Source organism: Silurus aristotelis, assembly GCF_946808225.1.
Source record: "Silurus aristotelis genome assembly, chromosome: 19".
NCBI classification, from domain to species: domain Eukaryota; kingdom Metazoa; phylum Chordata; class Actinopteri; order Siluriformes; family Siluridae; genus Silurus; species Silurus aristotelis.
Window position 1 is genome coordinate 8,523,831 of NC_139592.1, and position 21,430 is coordinate 8,545,260.

Consider the following 21,430-nt stretch of genomic DNA (forward strand, 5'->3'; position numbering starts at 1 on the left):
CCACATTTGTCGCCAGTGGTTATTCACTAAAAAAAAAGATCTGTCCGGTTAGAAATATTGATATTAGGAATTTGAATATGTTCCAGGATGTTTGATTCAAATCACTTTTATACACTGTGTCCTTGGGATGTGTTGCTGCGGCGTTCAAAAAAAAAAAAAAAGGAAGAAAAAAACCAGCAACCTATTTTCCTCTGAGTAAGATGAGAGAAAGGTTGGTGTCTGGAGGTTCTGTGAGGGGACGAGAAGTCCTTCATTTGAATGATTAAGGACATTGTGACACGCATTCAATCAAAGCTTTTAAGCTGTATATGTAATAATCAATCATCTATCTCTGCAGCTTTTTTTTTATTCAATCATGTCTCACTGGTTAGCAATTGCAGTAGCTGGTGTGCTGTGTGTGTGTGTGTGTGTGTGTGTGTGTGTGTGTGTGTGTGTGTGCGTCTGTGTGTGTGTGTGTGTGTGTGTGTGTGTGTGTGTGTGTGTGTGTGTGTGCGTCTGTGTGTGTGCGTCTGTGTGTGTGGGTCTGTGTGTGTGTGTGTGTTACCCCAGCATGCAGCAGCACGATCAGGTCTTCTAAAAATATCAGTAACAGTAGCAAATCCAGCCAGCATGTGAGCATCTGTGACTAATATAGACTCGGGGAGCTTTGAAGGCGAGCAGGGGGCACTAAGAATATCCCCTTTTTGTCACCAGGCCTGTCTCTTCAAAGAGCTGTCTGTGTTGAACTTGAGACATTACGTAAGACACAGACACGTGGGACCCCCCCCATTAGCACCCTCTATCTATCTATCTATCTATCTATCTATCTATCTATCTATCTATCTATCTATCTATCTATCTATCTATCTATCTATCTATCTATCTATCTATCTCTCTCTCTCTCTCTCTCTCTCACTCTCTTTTTCTCTACTCATTTCCTTCTCTTCTGGAATGTAATTGCAGTAAAAAAATATAGAATGTTCTCGAAAAAAAAAGTGAATTTTACACAAAAAACTAGTGGCTTGTTTAAAATAAATATATAATAATAAAAAAATGTTGTATTCTAAACTATATTGCATTACATTACATGTATATTTAAATAATAAGTTGTTTTTCCTTTCACACTGTAGGAAACATTTCTATTTTTAACCTCAGCAACTTCACATTAGCTGTTAATAATTAAACTGAGGTGTTTGTTTTTCTTTTTGCTCTTTTTCCTGAAACGGGGAACATAAGGGAAGTCTGTTCTCTTCCCCTAAAATACTCCAGTTGAATTGATTATTATGAATAATTAAACAAATGATCATCCAGTTTATACCCACAATGCTTTTCATGCATAATCGGTTTAAAAAAAAATGTCATGATGGCTTGAGGAACTTTTTATTTCTTCTCCTGTCTCGACCTATTTACCGTATTTTACCGCATTTGCGGGCATATTATTACCTCTGTAAGCGGAAATGTTGTCAGGGCACAATTATGAATCAGTTCTTTTTTTTTTTCCACCTTCTTTTTTCAGTTTGGCTTTATTTGAATGTAAGTCGATCACATCTCTGTGAATGTGTTTCGATTGGTGCTTCATGGCTGAGTGGGCTTTTTATGTCACAAAAAGCGTGTCAGGCCTGGTTTTGTCTGGCCTTGTGGAAGCTCTTACTCAAGTTACCACAGAAAGTAGTTCTCTGCAAGGCAGCCTTTTGCTCCATGGCTTTGTTCACTTTGCTTAAGCGCAGACTTCACCACTAGATGCTCTCGTCTCTGTGCGTATGCACTGGGCAGGATATATATAAAAAAAAAAACAACACGACTACAGTTGCAACATACCGAGTGCGAAGATAAAAGGAGAAGGCGATTGGGACTGAGCGCGAAAGGGCCGTGTAAGGCGTAGGGAGTGATGGATTGTGGCTGATTGTGTCGACTGACACTCCTATCAGGGCTGCTCAGCCTCATCCAAATCCCAGATTACTCCCTCCTCCTCCTCCTCCAGCTGCAGGAGCAACACAGCCTTCCTTCCCTCCCTCCTTGTGTACAGAGCGTGGATTAGCGAGCTGCGAGGCGAAACGGGGGCTCCGGCCAAAATGGTGAGGTAGGAAAAAGTGCGGCTGTCAATACACTTCTCTCCATCTTTTCTCACATGCACAGAAATATGACACGCCAAGCTACGCGTTGTTTAAAGGATCTCGAACAGAAGACAAGCGAAGGCGTGTGTGAAGATTGAAGAGGCCCTGGGCTCGGGATTAAGCTGTTGTGGGGGGGGGTAAATTAGGAGAAGGAGTGATTAGAGCTGGGAAACACGATGATATAATGTCGATAGTGTGACAGGATCTATAATAGTGCTTATAATAGCAGGGATGTCTTTTTCTAATCGTTACTTCATCTTATTAACATATCACAAGCTCGGATGCAGCTGTTCTTCTGCGCTTTTATTGTGCACTCATTTGTATTTCGTATTATATAAAAGCATTTCAAAGTTGTTGTTTTTTATATTCTGCAATTCCCCACCTGCCAAAAAAAATCTAGGTCTTAGAGACACGGACTGCACAAGATTTCAAACCTGATGCTCGATTGGATTAAGATCCGGGAAAGTTTAACACGTTGAAAATTTTTGTCATGCTCCTCAAACCAATCCGTTTTTTGCAGTGTGGCAGACAGCATTATCCTGCTGAAAGAAGTCATTAGTGACACAAGGTTTAGGTAGACGGTATGTGTAAAGCAGCATCACATGTATGCCAGGACCCAAGGATTTTCAGTAGAGCATTGCCCAGAACTTCATACTGCCTCCACTCGCTTGCCTTCTTCCCATCCTGCAGTCATCTCTTTTCCAGCACGCATGCACCACCAGTTATCCACAGAACGTGACAGAAAATGTGAGTCGTCAGAACTTTTTTGATTCTCCATCCTTCATCGGTTCACGGTTTAGCTCTGATGTTCACATATGCTTATTGTAGAAGCTTTGGTGGTGGACAGTGGGTCTGAATGGGAACCAGTCTATGGCTATGCAGGTTTATACTCAACAAGCTGTAAAGCATTGAGTTCCCTAACGCTGTTCAGTCTTCGCCAGCATGAACTCTTTAGGCAATTTGTACGAGAGCCGCTCTTCTGTAGGACTGGACTCGACAGACTAGCTTTATCTATTCATGTGCATCAGTTAGGGGTGTTTAAATAAATCATTTCAATGATGCATCACAATCATCGACGCAGTAATAGGCCATAATCGATTATAGCCTACTGATGTCATTCGCTTGTCGCGCCGGCGAAACGCCGAAGCGACGGATTTAAAAAAATGCACCCAGTATGTTCAAATCCGAGATCAGGGCAAATTTTGGCTTTTATGAACAAACTGGTACAGTAAGTGTACTTTCATTGATCGGATAAAATAGTTCATATCTCTGTCTGCTTGTATTCATTGATGAAAATGTAGCCATGTGCAGTAACATTAAAGATTGAGGATGCAGCGCATCGTGGTATCGAAATGAATCAAATTGTTGACATAATAATCGAATCGAATCTTGATACCAGTGGAGATTCACAGCATCTTTCACCTTTGGATGCCTACAACTTGTTTGCCCTTCCTTAGACCACTTTTAATAGAGATACTTGGGCCCAGTCTTGTACCAATACACAAAGTCAGACTGGACTGCTCGATTGCATTTCTAATCCATTAACTTTGAGAACTGACTGTTCACTGTAATCTTCAGTGTACTTTGGTCAGTGTACTTTGTGCTCTATTTATTAGTTTAAATTATAAATCATTTCATCCAAATGCATTGCGTTGATTTGATCTTTGAGCAAATATTAAGGATGCAGTGAGATGCCATGACTGCAAGCTGAGATTCTCCATGCGTTTTGAGTCTCTTTAGGGCTGGAAGCAGCATGCCTGAATGTGTTAACAGCACCATACAAGCATCACACAATTTACAATCCCGAAGTGGTGAATAGTTCAGCGTGCACACGAATACAGTACAGCACAGAAATGTTCCGATTTCTACGCGACCAAAGAAAAAAGCGATAAACATTCAGTTCAGTGCTGCTGCCCAGTGCAAGAACGAAATGACTGCTACCATTCATGTGTGATTCATAAACTGGAAATGTCAAGGAAAATATCATCTAAAAATGCGTGATGTGATCGAAATGTTCTAAACGCTTGCATTATTGTTGAATGTTTCAAGGAAGTCAGTGTCAGTTATATTTTTCAAAGTAAAATGTGGGGGGGGGGTTCAGCAGTCTTAGTGCTCTTCTATAACCTTTTCAAATAAGACATTTCACAATATATTTCATTGCTATATCATGCTATGTTCAGTTTCTGCCACATGGTTTTAGAGATAATGAAGCAGGAAATTGGTAAATGGAAAATCTTTTTCTTTTTCTTTTTCTTTTTTTTTTCTCTTTCTCTCTCAGTGTTCACATATGTTTCCAGGAAGTAGCTGTGCTGTGGCATGGTGTCGTCAAGTCTGATTATCAATAAGAACAGTTAGAGCGAATAGAGAAGTATTCATACTCAATCGCCGTTTATTTAAAGTTTCATGCTTCATTTAATAAAATAACTATGATTCAACCTCGTAGGGGAAAGAAAATCCGCTTTTGAGAAACACGTGAGTCATAGAACATATGAAGGAGTAAAAAATTGTCCCTGCGAGTAGCATGCATTAATCATTATTTCGTGTAAACGCAAAACAAAAGAATATCTTTAAATATGTTTCACACAGACAATTAACTTTAAAAGCATTTTAACATGTGTGAAACGTAGGCGGTTTATGTCGTAGAAACGATTTCTATGGTTATGTGAGGGTTTTTAGTTTTTAACAGCAATTAAAAATCTAATAATAGTGAAAAAAAAAAGTAAAAAAAAAATTTTATTTTTACATAGGATAAAACCTTAAAGGAATATCAGAGGTCATGTGTTGCCCCCCCCATCCTGCCATCACCGATATTTATTCCCTATAGATAAAATACAGTTTTATATGTAACTAATATATATGTATATATATATATATATATATATATATATATATATATATATATATATATATATATATATATATATCTGCATGTATTAAGGCTTATTACCATTTCCTTAAATATTATATGGTTATTTTTCTAAAGAAATATGTATCATTGACAATAGACGCTATAAGAATTGCAGTGAAATGCATTGTAACAGATCCCAGAGCTGTGCTCTTTTATATTATACATTACTGAGATTACAGCTAAAAAGGATTTCCATGCAGTGTGGTGCAAATAAACTGTACAGCTTACAGAGCTGTGCAAGTTTAGTGATGGTGTACCATTAGCTAGAGTGCAGGAGTCTTTGCACAGTATATTGTATATTACTATATATATATATATATATATATATATATATATATATATATATATATATATATATATATATATATATATATATATATATATATATATACTATATATTATTACATACTGAACCTTCTGTAAATTATTCCACCCCACCCCTGTACATATTTATTACACTGCTATTTATTGTAAATCAGTAATAAGGCAGGTATTTAATGGTGATTACAAATGTCGAATTAGGGTCATGTTTCCTAATATGATGTTTGAAGGAATTTGAGAATGAAATGTTGGAAACTCTGCATCCGATAGCCAGTAGTTATCCACCAGCTCAGCATCTTGCAGCAATCTGGCACCAAAGAACATGCTTCAACAGCGTAATGACTTAGAGAGAAGTAGGCAAGGCGCAGGTGAAATTTTTGTCAAGGCAAAAAAATCTGGTTTATGTTTTCAGGGTCATTTAACTTTTACTTTTAGGGACTCAGGATCTCTGAGCAGGATGGAACGAAATGAATACTTTGACTGCTTACTTGAGTTTGTATGTAATGCATTTGTGTATCGTATTGACTTTCAGTACAGTTTTTACATGTACAGCATTTATTATTTATTTATTATTTATTATTATATGGGCAAGCTGTTTTCTCACATTGAGCTCTGTGATCTGGTCGGTGCTTCATTGTTACTGTGTTGTGATGTTGCACTAAATGTTGTTTGCACATGTGCAGTTCAGGTCTTTTTATAGTAGTACTTTTGTACGTTGCTCTGGATAAGGGCGTCTTGAAGTTGAATGGGTTTCAACTGTGGCTGCAAGTAACGATTATTTTGGTAATCGATTAATCTGACTTTTTGTTGTTTAGTTTTTTTTCTCTCTCTCTCTATTTCTCTCTCTCTCTCTCTCTCTCTCTCTCTCTCTCTCTCTCTCTCTCTCTCTCTCTCTCTCTCTCTCTCTCTCTCTTTCTCTCTTGATTAATCTGTTTGTGTGGGGGGGTTGTTTGTTTGTTTTTGTTGTTGTTTTTTATTCTTTTTTTTCTAATAATGTTTTTCGTTTGTTTTTTGTTTTTGTTTTTTAGATGTATCTGTTTTTTGGGGTTTTTTTTTAAACCCTTTTTTATTAAATGTTTTGCTCATTATAAAATAATATTAAACCCTAATTCAGGGTATTAATGTATTAAAAACAATGCAAATGCCACATATTGAGTTAAACTAAGGTTTATTTTCTAAAGCTTATAGTGGCTGCTTGTTGAGGAGTGCATGCGTCATTTCTCCTCGAACAAATTCACTCATTCTGGGTTGTTTCTTTCTGTGAATAAAAGAAAAAAAAACAGCATTTGCGTTTGCAAGGTGAAGCAATTTGTGTAAACCAACATTTGTATTGTTTTTAATAAAAATTGCAGATGATAACCATGCTCCAAATAATCAAATTAAAATATAATACAACATCGTTTTAACAATGTTTGTTTAAAAAATAGACATTGTGTTCAGTCGTGAAGATATAAGCATATAAATTATATAATTTGATTTTGTATAATAATCAAATGATTTATGCTCAAATTCAATATACAAACATTGAAAACAAGCATTTGAACGTAGTATAGCCGCAGTAAATCACACGTCACAACAGATAAGTGACTGTTGTAGTAGATAAATGCTGTAAAAGAGAATGGAACGGAGAAACGCAGAAAGCTAACGGGGTTTGATTTAAAAAAAAAAAAAAAAGGAAAAAATATGCAATGGTGTACAATGCAATCGCTGAAAACCACAACAGTGACTAAAAATGTAAGCGTTAACTGCTGCTGTTATTTGCTGCTTTTAGATGTAGTGTTTGTTTGCACTGTTTCAGTCAAATCCATCACTATGTTGCGAATCACACCAGAACAGATCTAGTGCGACTGTCCTGAAGTCCCATACACTTTTCTCCTGCTGCGGGTTGACCTGTACTCTCAACCATTTCACAGACGGCTGTGTTATCTTACCATCACGCTAGCCCGTAACTTGGGTTTTATTTAATTTCATCATCGATTATTACAGATTTGATCAATTAGTTGTCGCAGCCCAAATTTTCAACCAATCTTCAAACCAAAACTAGTAGGACTGCACTGTATAAACTGTTCTTTAAGATGAAAATCAACTTCTCTTAAACTTCTTTATATACTGTACATATACACTAAAGCTAAAGGATGTGCGGGTTTATGTAGACCCAGGGTTTATGGTCGCTGTTCTTGTCATTTTGTGAAATCATTACATATCTTTTATAATATTTTAATTATTTTTGTAGCAAGTTAAGCAGTTCTTTCCTACACCAAGGTTTAAAAACTCCTTACTATAGATATTAATATATATGACATGAGAACTGGAACATATCTGTGAAGCTGTAATCGTTTGAATTGCAGCATAATGGAATTTGGTCATCAGCAATGAAAGTCCTGTGAGGAAACATGAATGACACAATAAAGGGGCAGGTGTGACCTACATGACACAGCAGTGAAATGGGGTAATTAGTGCATAAAATGTGCTGACTTCCAGTTATTCACCAGTTACTTCATTCCTTTACTAAAATGTATTGAGGATGTTAGTAAATGTGTCGTTTTTCCTCCCTAAAGTAAAAAACTTTAGAGGGAGGTGGTAGCTAAGCAGTTAAAGCTCTGGGCTACTGATCAGAAGCCCCTGTGTGACCATGTGGCCATTTATGGGCCCTTGAGCAAGGCCCTTAACCCTCTTTGCTCCACGATTCTGTACTGTATCGTGGCTGACGCTGCTTCTTTGACCTCATAATCTTATACTGAACATTGTGTGGATACTATTATAATGGTATTGTATAACACTTATATAATGGTATTTGTGGACATTTTTATTATTGTACCATTTGTGTACAATTACTTTGAAGTTATTACACATTATACATGGTATTTGATCAAAAGGGAATTATTGCTTTTTCATTTGTTTATGATTGATCGATTTGCACACTGGGAGTCAATGACACACAACAACAACATTCCGCATACACCGGCTGTCTTTTTGCAGTAACATTGAATTGATTTTTGTTTACATGTGGTAGACTCTGAATAATGCAGTGTAGCGTGGGCAATATTTAGGGGCTGCAGCTATCGATGATTTTATTATTCTACCGATTATTCAATCGATTAATGGGGCAATCGGATAAGAATTTTTTTTTTTTTACTTTATTAAAGAGCAAAACCAAATATACAAGAGAAAATAAGACGGGTCTCTTATAATGAACAAGCAATTAGTTTTCCTTCCTTTTTTCCTTACCGAAAATCTTTTATTTTTATTGCGGAAATTGCATACAAGAATTATGTTTTTTTTATTTTTTAGTTTAAAATTATCCTAAACCTTTGAAACTTTCTGTCGTTTTGTTTCTGGCCTGAATCTTCTCCTCCCCCACTCCCTGTTTTCTTCCACCTGTTCCTCCATTTTCATTCTGCAGCGTCTCCAAATAATTTGCCTCGATGATTTTTTTTTTTGTACTCTAAATACTCGAGTCACTCAAGGTACCATTTCAGTTGTAGTACTATTTCAGTTTGACAATGGTAATTCTTTAAAATCGCTTATTTTTTGAACACACAGAACGACGTTTTTTCCCCCCAAACATTTTTGTCTCTTGCATATGTATCGACTGCGATGAACCTTGCAAACCAACACTGTCAAATTTGGTCATTTTTAAAGAGAATGATAGTTTAAAAAACTTGAAATCTTGAATCTAATTGGTCAGAAGGTGTGTATTTTGATTGTGTAGCAGCAGTTCAAGTTGTGAAGTGAATAATTGGTTAATATTTTACAGTTCATCATTCCTTCTAACAGCTGGTGCGCAGGCACAAACGTATAGCAGACATTCAGGATGATGACTAATAATAAACAGATTTCATATAATGTTTTGTTTCTAACAATTCCATCTTGAGCATGTTAACAGGAATGAACTTGATTGTTAGAGGTTCCTTAGCAAACCGTTTAGCTTTATCACATATTTGGTGACAACAATTGCATCCTCACATAATTGATGTTGTGAAAGTTACCTTTAAAACTTTAAACACAGTCTTTACAGGGTTTATCAGTTCCTCAGGAAAAAGCTGCATTAAATAAAATAAAATTCTTATTCATATCATTTTTTTAGACAATAATAATATAACATATAAGACATGCCTATAGAATGATATTAAAAACATGACATTGCTGTATTCTTATTTTTTTGCTATACTCCAGGTGGTTTCACCCCAACATTACTGGCATCGAGGCAGAGCAGCTCCTTTTAACACGAGGGGTCCCCGGCAGCTTCCTGGCTCGACCGAGCAAAAGCAACCCAGGAGACTTCACTCTGTCTGTCAGGTCGGCCTCTTTAACCTCATTGCCGTGTGTTTTATGCTCTTCTACACTCAGTCCTGCTCCTGAATGCATTGAAGATTGAGCGTTGATTCCTCAGGCCAGTACAGCTGCTGGCTGATCACATCAGACAGGTTGTTTGTTCCCCTTCGCTGCAGCTTGGTGGACTTGATGTGTACGTCTTCAGCTAGACAGCGAGCACATTTGTGTGCAGCGTTATCGATCGCTCCAAGAAAGCTTTGTGGTTTCTTTGAGCACTTTCAAGCCCGGTGAAGCATTAGCACGCTCATTCTTTATTGCACAACCTCAATTTGTCCAGGCTGCACACTGAGGATCTTCGGAGCCATGCACCAGGTGCAGGTTCAACAGCTGGAATTAGTTTATAAGGGTTATAGTTAATTTCAATGTTTTTTAATTGGAAATCAGCATGTGCAAGATATAATGTACCTTTTAATGCTTCCAGTGTGTATATATCTCAGACTAAAAAAAACCCTAAATATAGCAATAACTAAAAAAAAATGTGGTGAGGAGAAAAAAATGATAGTGAGGAAAAAAAAAATTTTTTTTTATATAATGCTGACGTGAAGTCCTCTACTTAAATATTTTATTACTTTTTTCTTTCAACATATCGCTTGACATATTCAGTAAGTCAAAGATTTCAAATTAACAGAAGGCTAAAAATTCAAAACAAAACATGCATTTTGTACAAGCACCCTCTTAATATCTGAGGTAGAATAAGAAAAAAAAAAATACAATTTGAAGTTCGGGTGAAAGTCAAGAGTAACACGTGGGTTTCTGACTTGAGGGCTAGTGTGTTTGCTTGGTTACCTTGTTTGCGTTGTATCTACGCATATAAGCATTTATCTGAACCGCAGGACGTCAGTGTTCCTAGATGACCTCGCACTTTCACACTGTTCAGGATGTCTGAGAGAAGTGTCTAGGTTTTGAGCTTGTGTCGGCACCATGTGCTCTTGCAGCTGTTAGTCTGGAGAGCTGGAGCCAAGAGGGAAAAGGCAGAAAAAGTGATGGGGGGATTAGAGAGAGAGAGAGAGAGAGAGAGAGAGAGAGAGAGAGAGAGAGAGAGAGACTGGCCTGTGTATTGTGGCTTCTGGCAGAGAATCAACAGCAGTGGCTTGTAATGGCTTTAAGACAAGGGGCTGCTGAACCCCAGACCCGCTGCCTGTGGTTTTGTCGGTGAGGCTTTGCTTTACACTTGTACACAGAATACGACCATGTGGTCCAGCTATTCCACAGGCCTCATTTTTGCTTTCTCCACTCTCAGTTCTAAATACTGTAAAGTGAATATAGTGTATACAGTCTCACCAAAGTGAGTACACCCCTCACATTTCAGCAACCAATTTAGTATTTCTTCTCCAGGGGTCAATACTATGAAAATATAACTGGAATATATTTTAGAGTAGTGAATGTGCCGCTGGTATAGCAGTATATAGTATTGATTTGATGTTCTCTAAAAATAACTCAACATACAGCCATTATTATCAAAACTGTTTGAGTACCATTGTTATCGATCACTGCCTTAATCCTTCTGGGCAAGGAATTCACCAGAGCTGCTGCTTGTTCCTGAGATCCTCTTCCACGCCTCCATAATGACATTACAAAGCTGCTGGATGACAGTTTTATTAGACACATGGCACTCCTCCATCTTCCTCTTCAGGATGCCCACAGGTGCTCAATAGGGTCCAGGTCTGGAGACACACTTTGCCACTCCATTACCTTCACACTCAAAAAGGCAGTTGTCATCTTGTCGGTGTGTTTGGAATCATCATTATGTTGGAAATCTGCTGTCTGACCAGTTTCTGAAAGAAGGGCATCATGTTCTGTTTCAGAATGTCACAGTACATGTTTCCCTCAATTAACCACAGCTCCCCAGTACCAGTAGCAGTACCCAGTACCCAGACCATGATGCTACTACAACCATGCTTGACTGTAGGCAAGGCACCAATTTTCTTGGTTCTCCACAGCAGGGTGTCACGACACATGCTGGACACCATCTGAGCCAAACAAGCTTATCTTGGTCTCATCAGACTACAGGACATTGTTCCAGTATTTTCTTGAACAGGTTCTTTAGCAAACTGTTTGCGTTTTTCCTTGTGATCCAGCTTCAGAAGATTTTTCCTTCTGTGATGACGTTTATGCAAACCGACTCGCTGCAATGTGTGGCGTATAATCTGAGCTGTGACAAGCAGACCTTCCGACTTCTGCAACCTCTAAAGCAATGCTGCAGCACTCATGCTTTTGTTTTTTTCAAGCCAGTGTCTGGACCTGACGCACCGCACGAGGACTCAACTTCTTTGATGGACCCTTGCGAGGTCTGTAAAGAGTAAAACCCATCTTGAAAAAACCTCTGTATGACCCTGGCCACTGTACTGTAACTCAGTTTCAGGGTGTTACCGATCTTCTTATAGCCTCGTCCGTCTTTGTGGAGAGCAACAGATCTAATACTCGAATCCTCAGAGAGTTCTTTGCCATGAGGCACCATGTTGAACATCCAGTGGTCAGTAAATGCACTCAAAGCACCAACGTTTAACTGTTCTAATAAAAGATACACAAATGTGTATGGTCCTGTCAAGCAGACAAAAACATAAACATGATGAATAGGACATGTGGCTTTGCACGGTTACATGACGTCCAGCTGTTATCACTTAGGGTGTACTCACTTTTGTTGGCAGCTTTTTAGACAATAATGGCTGAATGTTGTTATTTTCAGAGGACAGTAAATCTGTACTGATATACAAGCTGCACATTGACTACTCTAAAATATATCTGTTTCATTCCTATGGTGTTGTCCCTTAAGCCAATCTACTAAAATGTGAAGTGTGTACTCACTTTTGTAAGATACTGTGTGTGTGTGTGTGTGTGTGTGTGTGTGTGTGTGTGTGTGTGTGTGTGTGTGTGTGTGTTTTTCAATTATGTAGAAACTGTCCAAGTTCTTTTTTGACATTTAAGCAATTTCGCAATTTATTTTACAAACATGCATATAACAAAAATGTATGTAACTGACATTTCAGACATAATGACCAAATATTAAAACCTCAAATTCTTCTGTCCTGAGAATGCTCCTGTGTTGTGTATCTCAAACAAGCCAGTTATGACCATATTGTGCAAATACATTTGAATTGAAGACTCAAACCTGCTCCAGCATGACAATGCTTCTGTGCACAAAGCGAACTCCATGAGGATATGGCTTACATGGATGGAGGTGGAAGATCTTGAGTGGCCTGCTATAGAACTTTTACCTCCAACACCTTTGGGATGAATTGGAACTCTGACTGCACCTCAGGTCTCCTCACCCTACATCAGTTTGATTGACTTTACCAAAACTTTTGTGGCTGAATAAGCAAAATGTTTTTAACAGAACATCATCTCAGACGAGTGGAGGTTATTATAACAGCAATTAGGGGGTAAATGTGGAATGGGATTTAAGGTGTCAACAAACATTTGTCATTCTATGCGTGCCGCTGTTAGAGTAAATTAATCAGCATCTTCTGACCAGTCTGCATCGAGCATTCTAAAATACATTGTTCCGGTTTAAAGTGAACAGTCACAGGCTGTTAGGCAACTGGATCAGTTAGTACTGAATACTGATTAACAATTTTCATTTAAAAGATAAACTGCAACAAAAGTTTTGAACACGTCACCATTTTTCTTAGTAAATATATTTCTGAAAGTGCTATTGACATGAAATTTTCACCAGATGTTGGTAACAAATCCTGCAAATCAAACCATAAATGTTCATAAATGAAGATACGTGTAATAATTGTGAAACGATAGGTGAAGAAGGCATGGAAATCCAAGACAATCAGTAATTAGAAAGCAATCCTGCCCCGTGTCAGTACAAATTAATAGCAGCTGGTTCAATCCCAACTTATGGCCTGTATAAAGGTGTCCCATCACGAATGTTTCACACAAGAAACATTTTATAATGGGTAAAAGCAAAGAGGTCTCTCAAGACCTTCGCAATCTTATTGTTGCAGAACATACTGATGGGGCCATAATCCGGAAGTAGAAAGAACAACATTTCACCATAAACCGGCCATGACCAGGTGCTCCAAACAAGATTTCTGACAGGGGAATGAAAAGAATATCAGAAGAGTTGCCTAAGAGCCAAGGAGCACTTGTGGAGAGCTTCAGAAAGACCTGGAATTAGCAGGTACAATTGTTTAAAAGTAATGCACTCAACCGCCATGACCTGTTTGCACCCTCACCATGCAAGACTCCATTTCTGAAGAGAAAGCATGTTGAAGCTCGTTTAAAGTTTACTGCACAACATTTGGAGAAGTCTGAAATACTGGGAGAACATAGTCTGGTCAGATGAGACCACAATTGAACCCTTTGAATGCCATAATACACACCATGTTTGTAGAACCCTTTGAATGCCATAATACACACCAGGTTTGTAAAAAACCAGGCCAACAGTGAAGTTTAGAGGTGAGAACATCATGGGACATCATTGTTTTTCAGCATCTGATACTGGCAAACTTCATATAATTGAAGAAGGACAAATTGAAAAATGTACAAAGACATTCTTGATAAATAATCTGCTGCCATCTACAAGGATGATGAAGCTGAAACAAGGGTGGACATTTCAGCAAGACAATGATCCCAAACACAGAGCCAAGGAAACTCTCAATTGGTTTCAGAGAAAGAATGCTCCAGACAATCACCTGAGATTAAATCTAATTGAAAATTTATGGAAAGAACTAAAGATCAGAGTTCATAGAAAAGGTCCACAGAACCTTCAGGATTTAAAGAATGTTTGTGTGGAAGAATGGGTCAAAATCACATGTGAGCAATGCATGCAACTGGTTTCTCCATACAGGAGGTGTCTTGAAACCATCATTACCAACAAAGACTTTTGTGTGAAGTATTAAATAAATTTCAGTAAGTGTGTTTTACCTGTGTCATTTCACATCATTATACATAACTTCATTTATGGACATATATGGTTTGATTTCTTTGCATGTGTGGACTGCAGGGGTTGTTACCATCATCTGGTAAAATATTTATGTCAATAGCACCTTAAGAAATATATGTAGTGAAAAAAATGGTAACGTGTTTAATACTTATTTTACCCGCTCTATATATATATATTGTTTTATCTTATTTAGTTTAAATGAACTTTTTATTTTAAAGTGTAATCCCCATCAAGCATAGACCCTCTGCTTAGTAATTCTTATTCAAACTATCCAGACATTCTGTTCCTCATTAGGTTACAGTTTAGAGCAAGCTGTCTCGGTGGAAAAAAAAAAAGGGTACAAGCTGTACCTCGGTTAACTCAACTAAAAGTGAAGCTTGTAAAATGTACTGTAAGTGTGTCTTGAGTAAAGGTCCAGAAGAAAAGGTGAAGTGAACAGGAAAAAATCGTTAGACAGGAATGCAATCAAAAAAAGGCAGAGTATTACCCTCGTCCTCTCGCCCTCTCGCTCTCCGGTGCAGATTCTGTTCGATGAAAGTTGAATATTAAGTGGAAAAAGGGAAAAAAAAATTTCGGTGTATGCAGACCACGTCGTAGGCACATCTAAATGGGGTGAGCGTGCAAGTTATTACTCAATATATACAGTACATCAGCGTGTGAAATCATTTGAAGTCTTTAGCTGTTAAACTTTAGAGGTTGGTGATGTTTCCCATGATGTGAAAGATCGAGTCCCATGTGTGGGAGTTACGCTATATGAAGAAATGTTTGTAGACACTTCACCAATCTTTTAGATTTATTTCATTCCCATTTGCTGTTATAATAATATCCGTTCTACTGGAAAGATGTTCCACTCGATTCTGGAGTGTGGTTGTGGAGATTTTTGTTAATTCAGCCATAAGATTAAGGTAACAGTTTAGAGCAAAAAAAAAAACATGTGTCTGGAAGATTCAGACCTTTCAATTCTTTTGTCCATATTTAGTTTTGCAATAAAATTGTGTTTCGTATAAAGATACTATTTACGTGGTTTTCTGGTGAAGAAAAAAAAAAAATCAAGATCAAGAACCACCCTACCCTAAAGGTCATTCATGGCTTGGTAAACTTAAGCTGCAAAACCAAAATGAATAGGCCAAATACTGGTTCTATCCTAGTACTCTGTTATGCCTCAGTGGTCACATTGCAACATTGCAAGGGCTTAACGACTGTAATAACTCTCTGTACTATCAAATAAAATAATTTGAGGTAACTAGGCTTGGTTTTGGGTCAATAAAGATTAAACAAACAAAAACAAAGATGGATTGGATATTATAATATAAAAAGAAAATTGCATGTGATCTTATAGAAATTGAACAAGTTTAAATTAGATTTTTATTTTAGAACAATACACATTTACATACAAAGGTCCATGATGGTGCTGCTTGTTAGATTCGATTTTTTTTTATTATATACATGTACTTTATTATATTTGCAATGTAAGCTATTTTGGTGTGAAAGCTACATAAACTCTGTGTATTGTATTGTGATTTTTAAATTTTTCAGTAAAAACAAACAAATAAATAAATAATCTCTGTAGATTTTAAGTAAAAATGCATTTTCTATGTATTAAAAATATGGTATTTTTAATGTGTTACAGCCATTTTTCTGCTAAATACATAACATTCTGAGGATTCAAATAATGGCGTAGTTGTTTTTTGTGGGGTTTTTTTGCTTAAAAAAACTGATGGACTGTTGCACCCATCTTGCCTACTGTACAAGCCCGTGGGGGCAGTGCTATGATCTGGGGTTGCTGCAGCTGGTCAGGTGTAGGTTTAGCAATGTTATGTGCCCAAAGAATAAGGTTCAGGTCAGGTCCCTGATGGCATGGGTGTATATCACAAGATGACAATGCCAGGATTCATATGGCTCAAATTGTAAAAAGTGTTTCAGGGAGCATGAGACATCATTTTCAAACATGGATTGGCCACCACAGAGTGCAGACCTCAACCCCACTGAGAATTGGGATGAGCTGAAGAAGACTTTGCGCAGTGGTCCGACTCTCCCATCAATACAAGATCTTGGAGAAAAATTACTGCAACTCTGGACGGAAATAAATGTTGACATTGCAGAAGATTATCGAAACGATGCCAAAGAAACTTGAAAAAGCTGACACCACAATAATCTTTTTTTTTTTTTTTTTTTATAAAAAATACAAGCTCGATGTTATTTATTATTATGTTTGAGATGGAAATGTGGTTATATTGAAGTCATCTGCATAAGGTGCTTTGAAATTTTTGCTTAGAGTGTTACTTTTCTAAAAGAGCCAAAACTGTATAATATAGCAATAATAATAATAATAATAATAATAATAATAATAATAATAATAATAATAATAATAATAATAATAAGATACTTGTAACAGAGTAAAGTTTAAAGGCAGTAAACACAACAATAATCCATGCAAAAGTTACTCTCGTCCTCTATGAGCTCTGTGAAGGTTATAACAAAGTCATTAAGGAAGTCTTCTGGACACAGAAGGATTCCATCAGGGTATTATCTTCTCCTCCATGCCTCTCACTCGCTCTTATCTCTCTCGCGCTGAGTTTCCTGGGTGGAGACTGCAGCATGCCGTCGGCTCCATTGTTAACAGTGTAGGAGCTCGTACAGAGAGGATGTATCGAGGAGTCCTTTCACACAAACATCTCACAGAAAGCCTTTTTAAATGTGTCAGGTGATATGTCAGTGCCAGGTAACGTGCGCTGTAACTGTTCAGGAAATGACCTTCAGGGCCTGTGTGGAACGCACAATGCGAGAAGAGGTCACTCCTGGTTAACCTCCTGGTTAAAGGCTGGAATAAGTTACTTCTGGTTAAAAATATGACCCTGGAAATCCCACTCAGTTTCAACACAGCCTTCCAAACAAGGCAGAATGAACATTGCCCTGTTGCTGCTATAGATTTTTTTCCAGCTTTGGACTTACATAATGTGGGATTGCCTCAGCTAGTTGAACACACATCCTGTGCTTGGTCTTGGTGTTTTTAGCTGCTCATATATATATATGAGTTAGTCTAATAAACTGCTTTGTTGTGACTAGTCTATACAGGACATCATAGTGTGTGTGTGTGTGTGTGTGTGTGTGTGTGTGTGTGTGTGTGTGTGTGTGTGTGTGTGTCATTTATTTGTTCAGGAAGGAAATAGTTAAACTCAGACATGTGGAGTGACTCACTAGCATTGTTGTGTTCCTCTGCTCCCATTTCAGCAAGCCCGGCCTCTAGCAGTAAAATCGATGTTGAACGCATGAAACACGAAAGATAAAATTAGTGAGCAGGCGGCTTTGCATAAGAGGCTGTAGCCTAGCTGTGCTAATCTGTCTGGTCTAAGGCACAGTGTTGTTGTTGTTGTTTTCATTGTTGCTTTTGTATTTTGTAATCATTCCGTACCTTCTGTGCACCAATTTATTGCAATTAACAGGCGGTTTGGGCAGTAAATAACACTAGATCGTCACTTTTATATTCACTCAGAAGAAGTGTGTGTGTGTGTGTGTGTGTGTGTGTGTGTGTGTGTGTGTGTGTGTGTGTATGTATGTATGTATGTATGTATGTGTATATATATATATATATATATATATTTATATATTTATATATATATTTATATATTTATAAGTCTTCTGAGTGAATATAAAAGTGATGGTCTAATGTGATTTACTGATTTCTGGGTAGGAATCTTAAAGAATGGTGATCAGTATTTGGTAGTATTCTGTAATTTGTTAATAATTTACATAATTAATGTAAAGGTAAACGTTTGTGAATGGAGCGCAGAGCGCACTGTGCTCCCTGTTTCAGTGTCTGGCAACATCGATAAGATGGAGAGAAACAAGCGTTGGGCTTTGAAAAAACAAAAACAGAAAGGAAAAAAAAAACGCGCTCTAAACAGAGACAATTAAACTCTGTCGACCGCTGGTGAGAGTAAGGTATCTCACAAGGCGGGATGTGTACATGCTCTTATGCTCTTATGCTGTTACGCTTGCCTGCTGCTCGAAACTTTAAATACTTTTAAATTTGTGGTATTATTATCGTCATTGTAGATCATCAAGATCGAAAAATCGTAAGATGAGCTATCGTAACTTGGAGACTACCTGTAAATGTAAGCTGCTCTGGAAAAAAAAAAAAGTCTATCTATATATATATATATATATATATATATATATATATATATGTATTGCTCGAGCGATAGAGAGAGAGAGAGAGAGAGAGAGAGAGAGAGAGAGAGAGAGCGAGTTGCTTTAACTATGATAAGCAATATCATTTTATGCGATGCTTTGTATTAACTTAAAGGCAAATATGACCAGCAAAGCGTCGTATCCAAGAGTATTGGGAGCTAAATGAGATCAGCTGGGGCTTTTTTTTGTATTTTAATTTTTTGCCATGTCTGGGTGTGTGTACAGTGATTGCATTAGAGCAGCGTGCAGAGGGACAGCACAGGCTGCACATTTGCAGCAGCTCCTCACCCATTAGGCCTCCGCACTAAAATCCTGCATTGCCCCAGTCTCCACTGCTCCCAATGTAATGCAATTACACCCAGAAGAGAATGCCAATTTAGAAGCCAAGCCCACACAGAGACAGACCTACAAGCGCATGAGAGAATGCGAGATTGGATTTATCTCACTTACAAATCACTCTGTCCTCATTATCAGTGTGCAGTACGGCCTGATTGCTTTTAAATACGAGGATGTACATTTGCTGAATTGACTTTTTTTTTTCTTCTGGTGTGTGTGTGTGTATATGTGTGTGTGTGTTTTCATGCTCGATGGAATCTGACCTTACCACACACATGTGGTGTGTTGCCTGAGCCCAGCTGATTTTATCTGCACAGGTGCTTGCGTTCACGTTTTAGTTTTTCCATACGTTGACATTTGAAGCTTCAGCATATTTGCTGTACGTTGATACTTGTAGTAAAAATAAAAAGCAGTGGAAAGTAAAGAAGGTTTCTCATGGATTCCTCCCAATGTTGATTGCAAACGTGGCCAGTTTATCTCTGCTGTAAACCGTTGAACTCAACAGTTTTTTTGTGGTAATCAGGATGTCCTTGTGTCACTGTTCGAGAGGAAGGAGTTATTTTCAGAGTTTCAGAGCCACTTTATTTGTTAGTTTGAGCATGGTTTCTTGACAGCTTGTCTATCATCTGGGAAAGCTGACATGCGTGTGTGTTACTTTTAGTCTCATAATAAAGATTTAAGTAGGATGTGTTTTACATTTAACAGCAAGTACTAGTAAGTCCAATAAATATAAGATCATACGCACTTCACCTTAAAATCAGGGTAATTTATTAATATTATTAAAATTATATTATTGTCGACAATATGACCACTAATATGTTTTGGTGTCACACATCTGTAGAATCGTCGTTTAGTCCATTCGAGTTCTGTTTGAGACGCATGGAAAAAAGAAAATAGTTTTCACTTCAGGAACACGTTTTCCTTATTTGTTTTAATTCAAATGGTTTTTTGCTATGGTACGATATTTAATATTTAGACCGTAACATTCAGATGTGCTTTTCGAACATCCTATTCCACATTTAGTCCACATTTCATGTCCTGTTGGGAAGATGTTCCACTAGATTTTGTGTGTGTGTGTGTGTGTGTGTGTGTGTGTGTGTGTGTGTGTGTGTGTGTGTGTGTGTGTGTGTGTGTGTGTGTTTGGAGATTTATAAATTATTCAGGTGAAAGGGTGTTAGTAAAGTCAGCTACTGATGTAGGGTGAGGAGGTCTGGGGTGCAGTCAGGTACTGATGTAGGGTGAGGAGGTCTGGGGTGCAGTCAGGTACTGATGTAGGGTGAGGAGGTCTGGGGTGCAGTCAGCTACTGATGTAGGGTGAGGAGGTCTGGGGTGCAGTCAGGTACTGATGTAGGGTGAGGAGGTCTGGGGTGCAGTCAGCTACTGATGTAGGGTGAGGAGGTCTGGGGTGCAGTCAGGTACTGATGTAGGGTGAGGAGGTGTGGTGTGCAGTCAGGTACTGATGTAGGGTGAGGAGGTCTGGGGTGCAGTCAGGTACTGATGTAGGGTGAGGAGGTCTGGGGTGCAGTCAGGTACTGATGTAGGGTGAGGAGGTCTGGGGTGCAGTCAGGTACTGATGTAGGGTGAGGAGGTCTGGGGTGCAGTCAGGTACTGATGTAGGGTGAGGAGGTCTGGGGTGCAGTCAGGTACTGATGTAGGGTGAGGAGGTCTGGGGTGCAGTCAGGTACAGATGTAGGGTGAGGAGGTCTGGGGTGCAGTCAGGTACTGATGTAGGGTGAGGAGGTCTGGTGTGCAGTCAGGTACTGATGTAGGGTGAGGAGGTCTGGGGTGCAGTCAGGTACTGATGTAGGGTGAGGAGGTCTGGGGTACAGTCAGGTACTGATGTAGGGTGAGGAGGTCTGGGGTGCAGTCAGGTACTGATGTAGGGTGAGGAGGTCTGGGGTGCAGTCAGGTACTGATGTAGGGTGAGGAGGTCTGGGGTGCAGTCAGGTACTGATGTAGGGTGAGGAGGTCTGGTGTGCAGTCAGGTACTGATGTAGGGTGAGGAGGTCTGGGGTGCAGTCAGGTACTGATGTAGGGTGAGGAGGTCTGGGGTACAGTCAGGTACTGATGTAGGGTGAGGAGGTCTGGGGTGCAGTCAGGTACTGATGTAGGGTGAGGAGGTCTGGGGTACAGTCAGGTACTGATGTAGGGTGAGGAGGTCTGGGGTGCAGTCAGGTACTGATGTAGGGTGAGGAGGTCTGGGGTGCAGTCAGGTAATGATGTAGGGTGAGGAGGTCTGGGGTGCAGTCAGGTACTGATGTAGGGTGAGGAGGTCTGGGGTGCAGTCAGGTACTGATGTAGGGTGAGGAGGTCTGGGGTACAGTCAGGTACTGATGTAGGGTGAGGAGGTCT

At 38.7% G+C, this 21,430-nt stretch overlaps 1 protein-coding gene across 5 annotated transcripts in view; it reads left to right on the top strand.

The window, feature by feature from the left end:
• Positions 1-21,430, top strand: part of ptpn11b (protein tyrosine phosphatase non-receptor type 11b) — a 40,714-nt gene that overhangs the window by 4,233 nt on the left and 15,051 nt on the right. For 2 of the 5 annotated variants that reach the window (XM_083569874.1, XM_083569873.1), the window contains exon 2: positions 9,499-9,621. In XM_083569874.1, the coding sequence (XP_083426000.1) occupies positions 9,499-9,621 (123 nt within the window). Of the gene's footprint in view, positions 1-1,648; positions 2,060-9,498; positions 9,622-21,430 lie in introns of those variants that run through there. The other 3 variants (XM_083569876.1, XM_083569877.1, XM_083569875.1) reach the window with 3 other exon arrangements.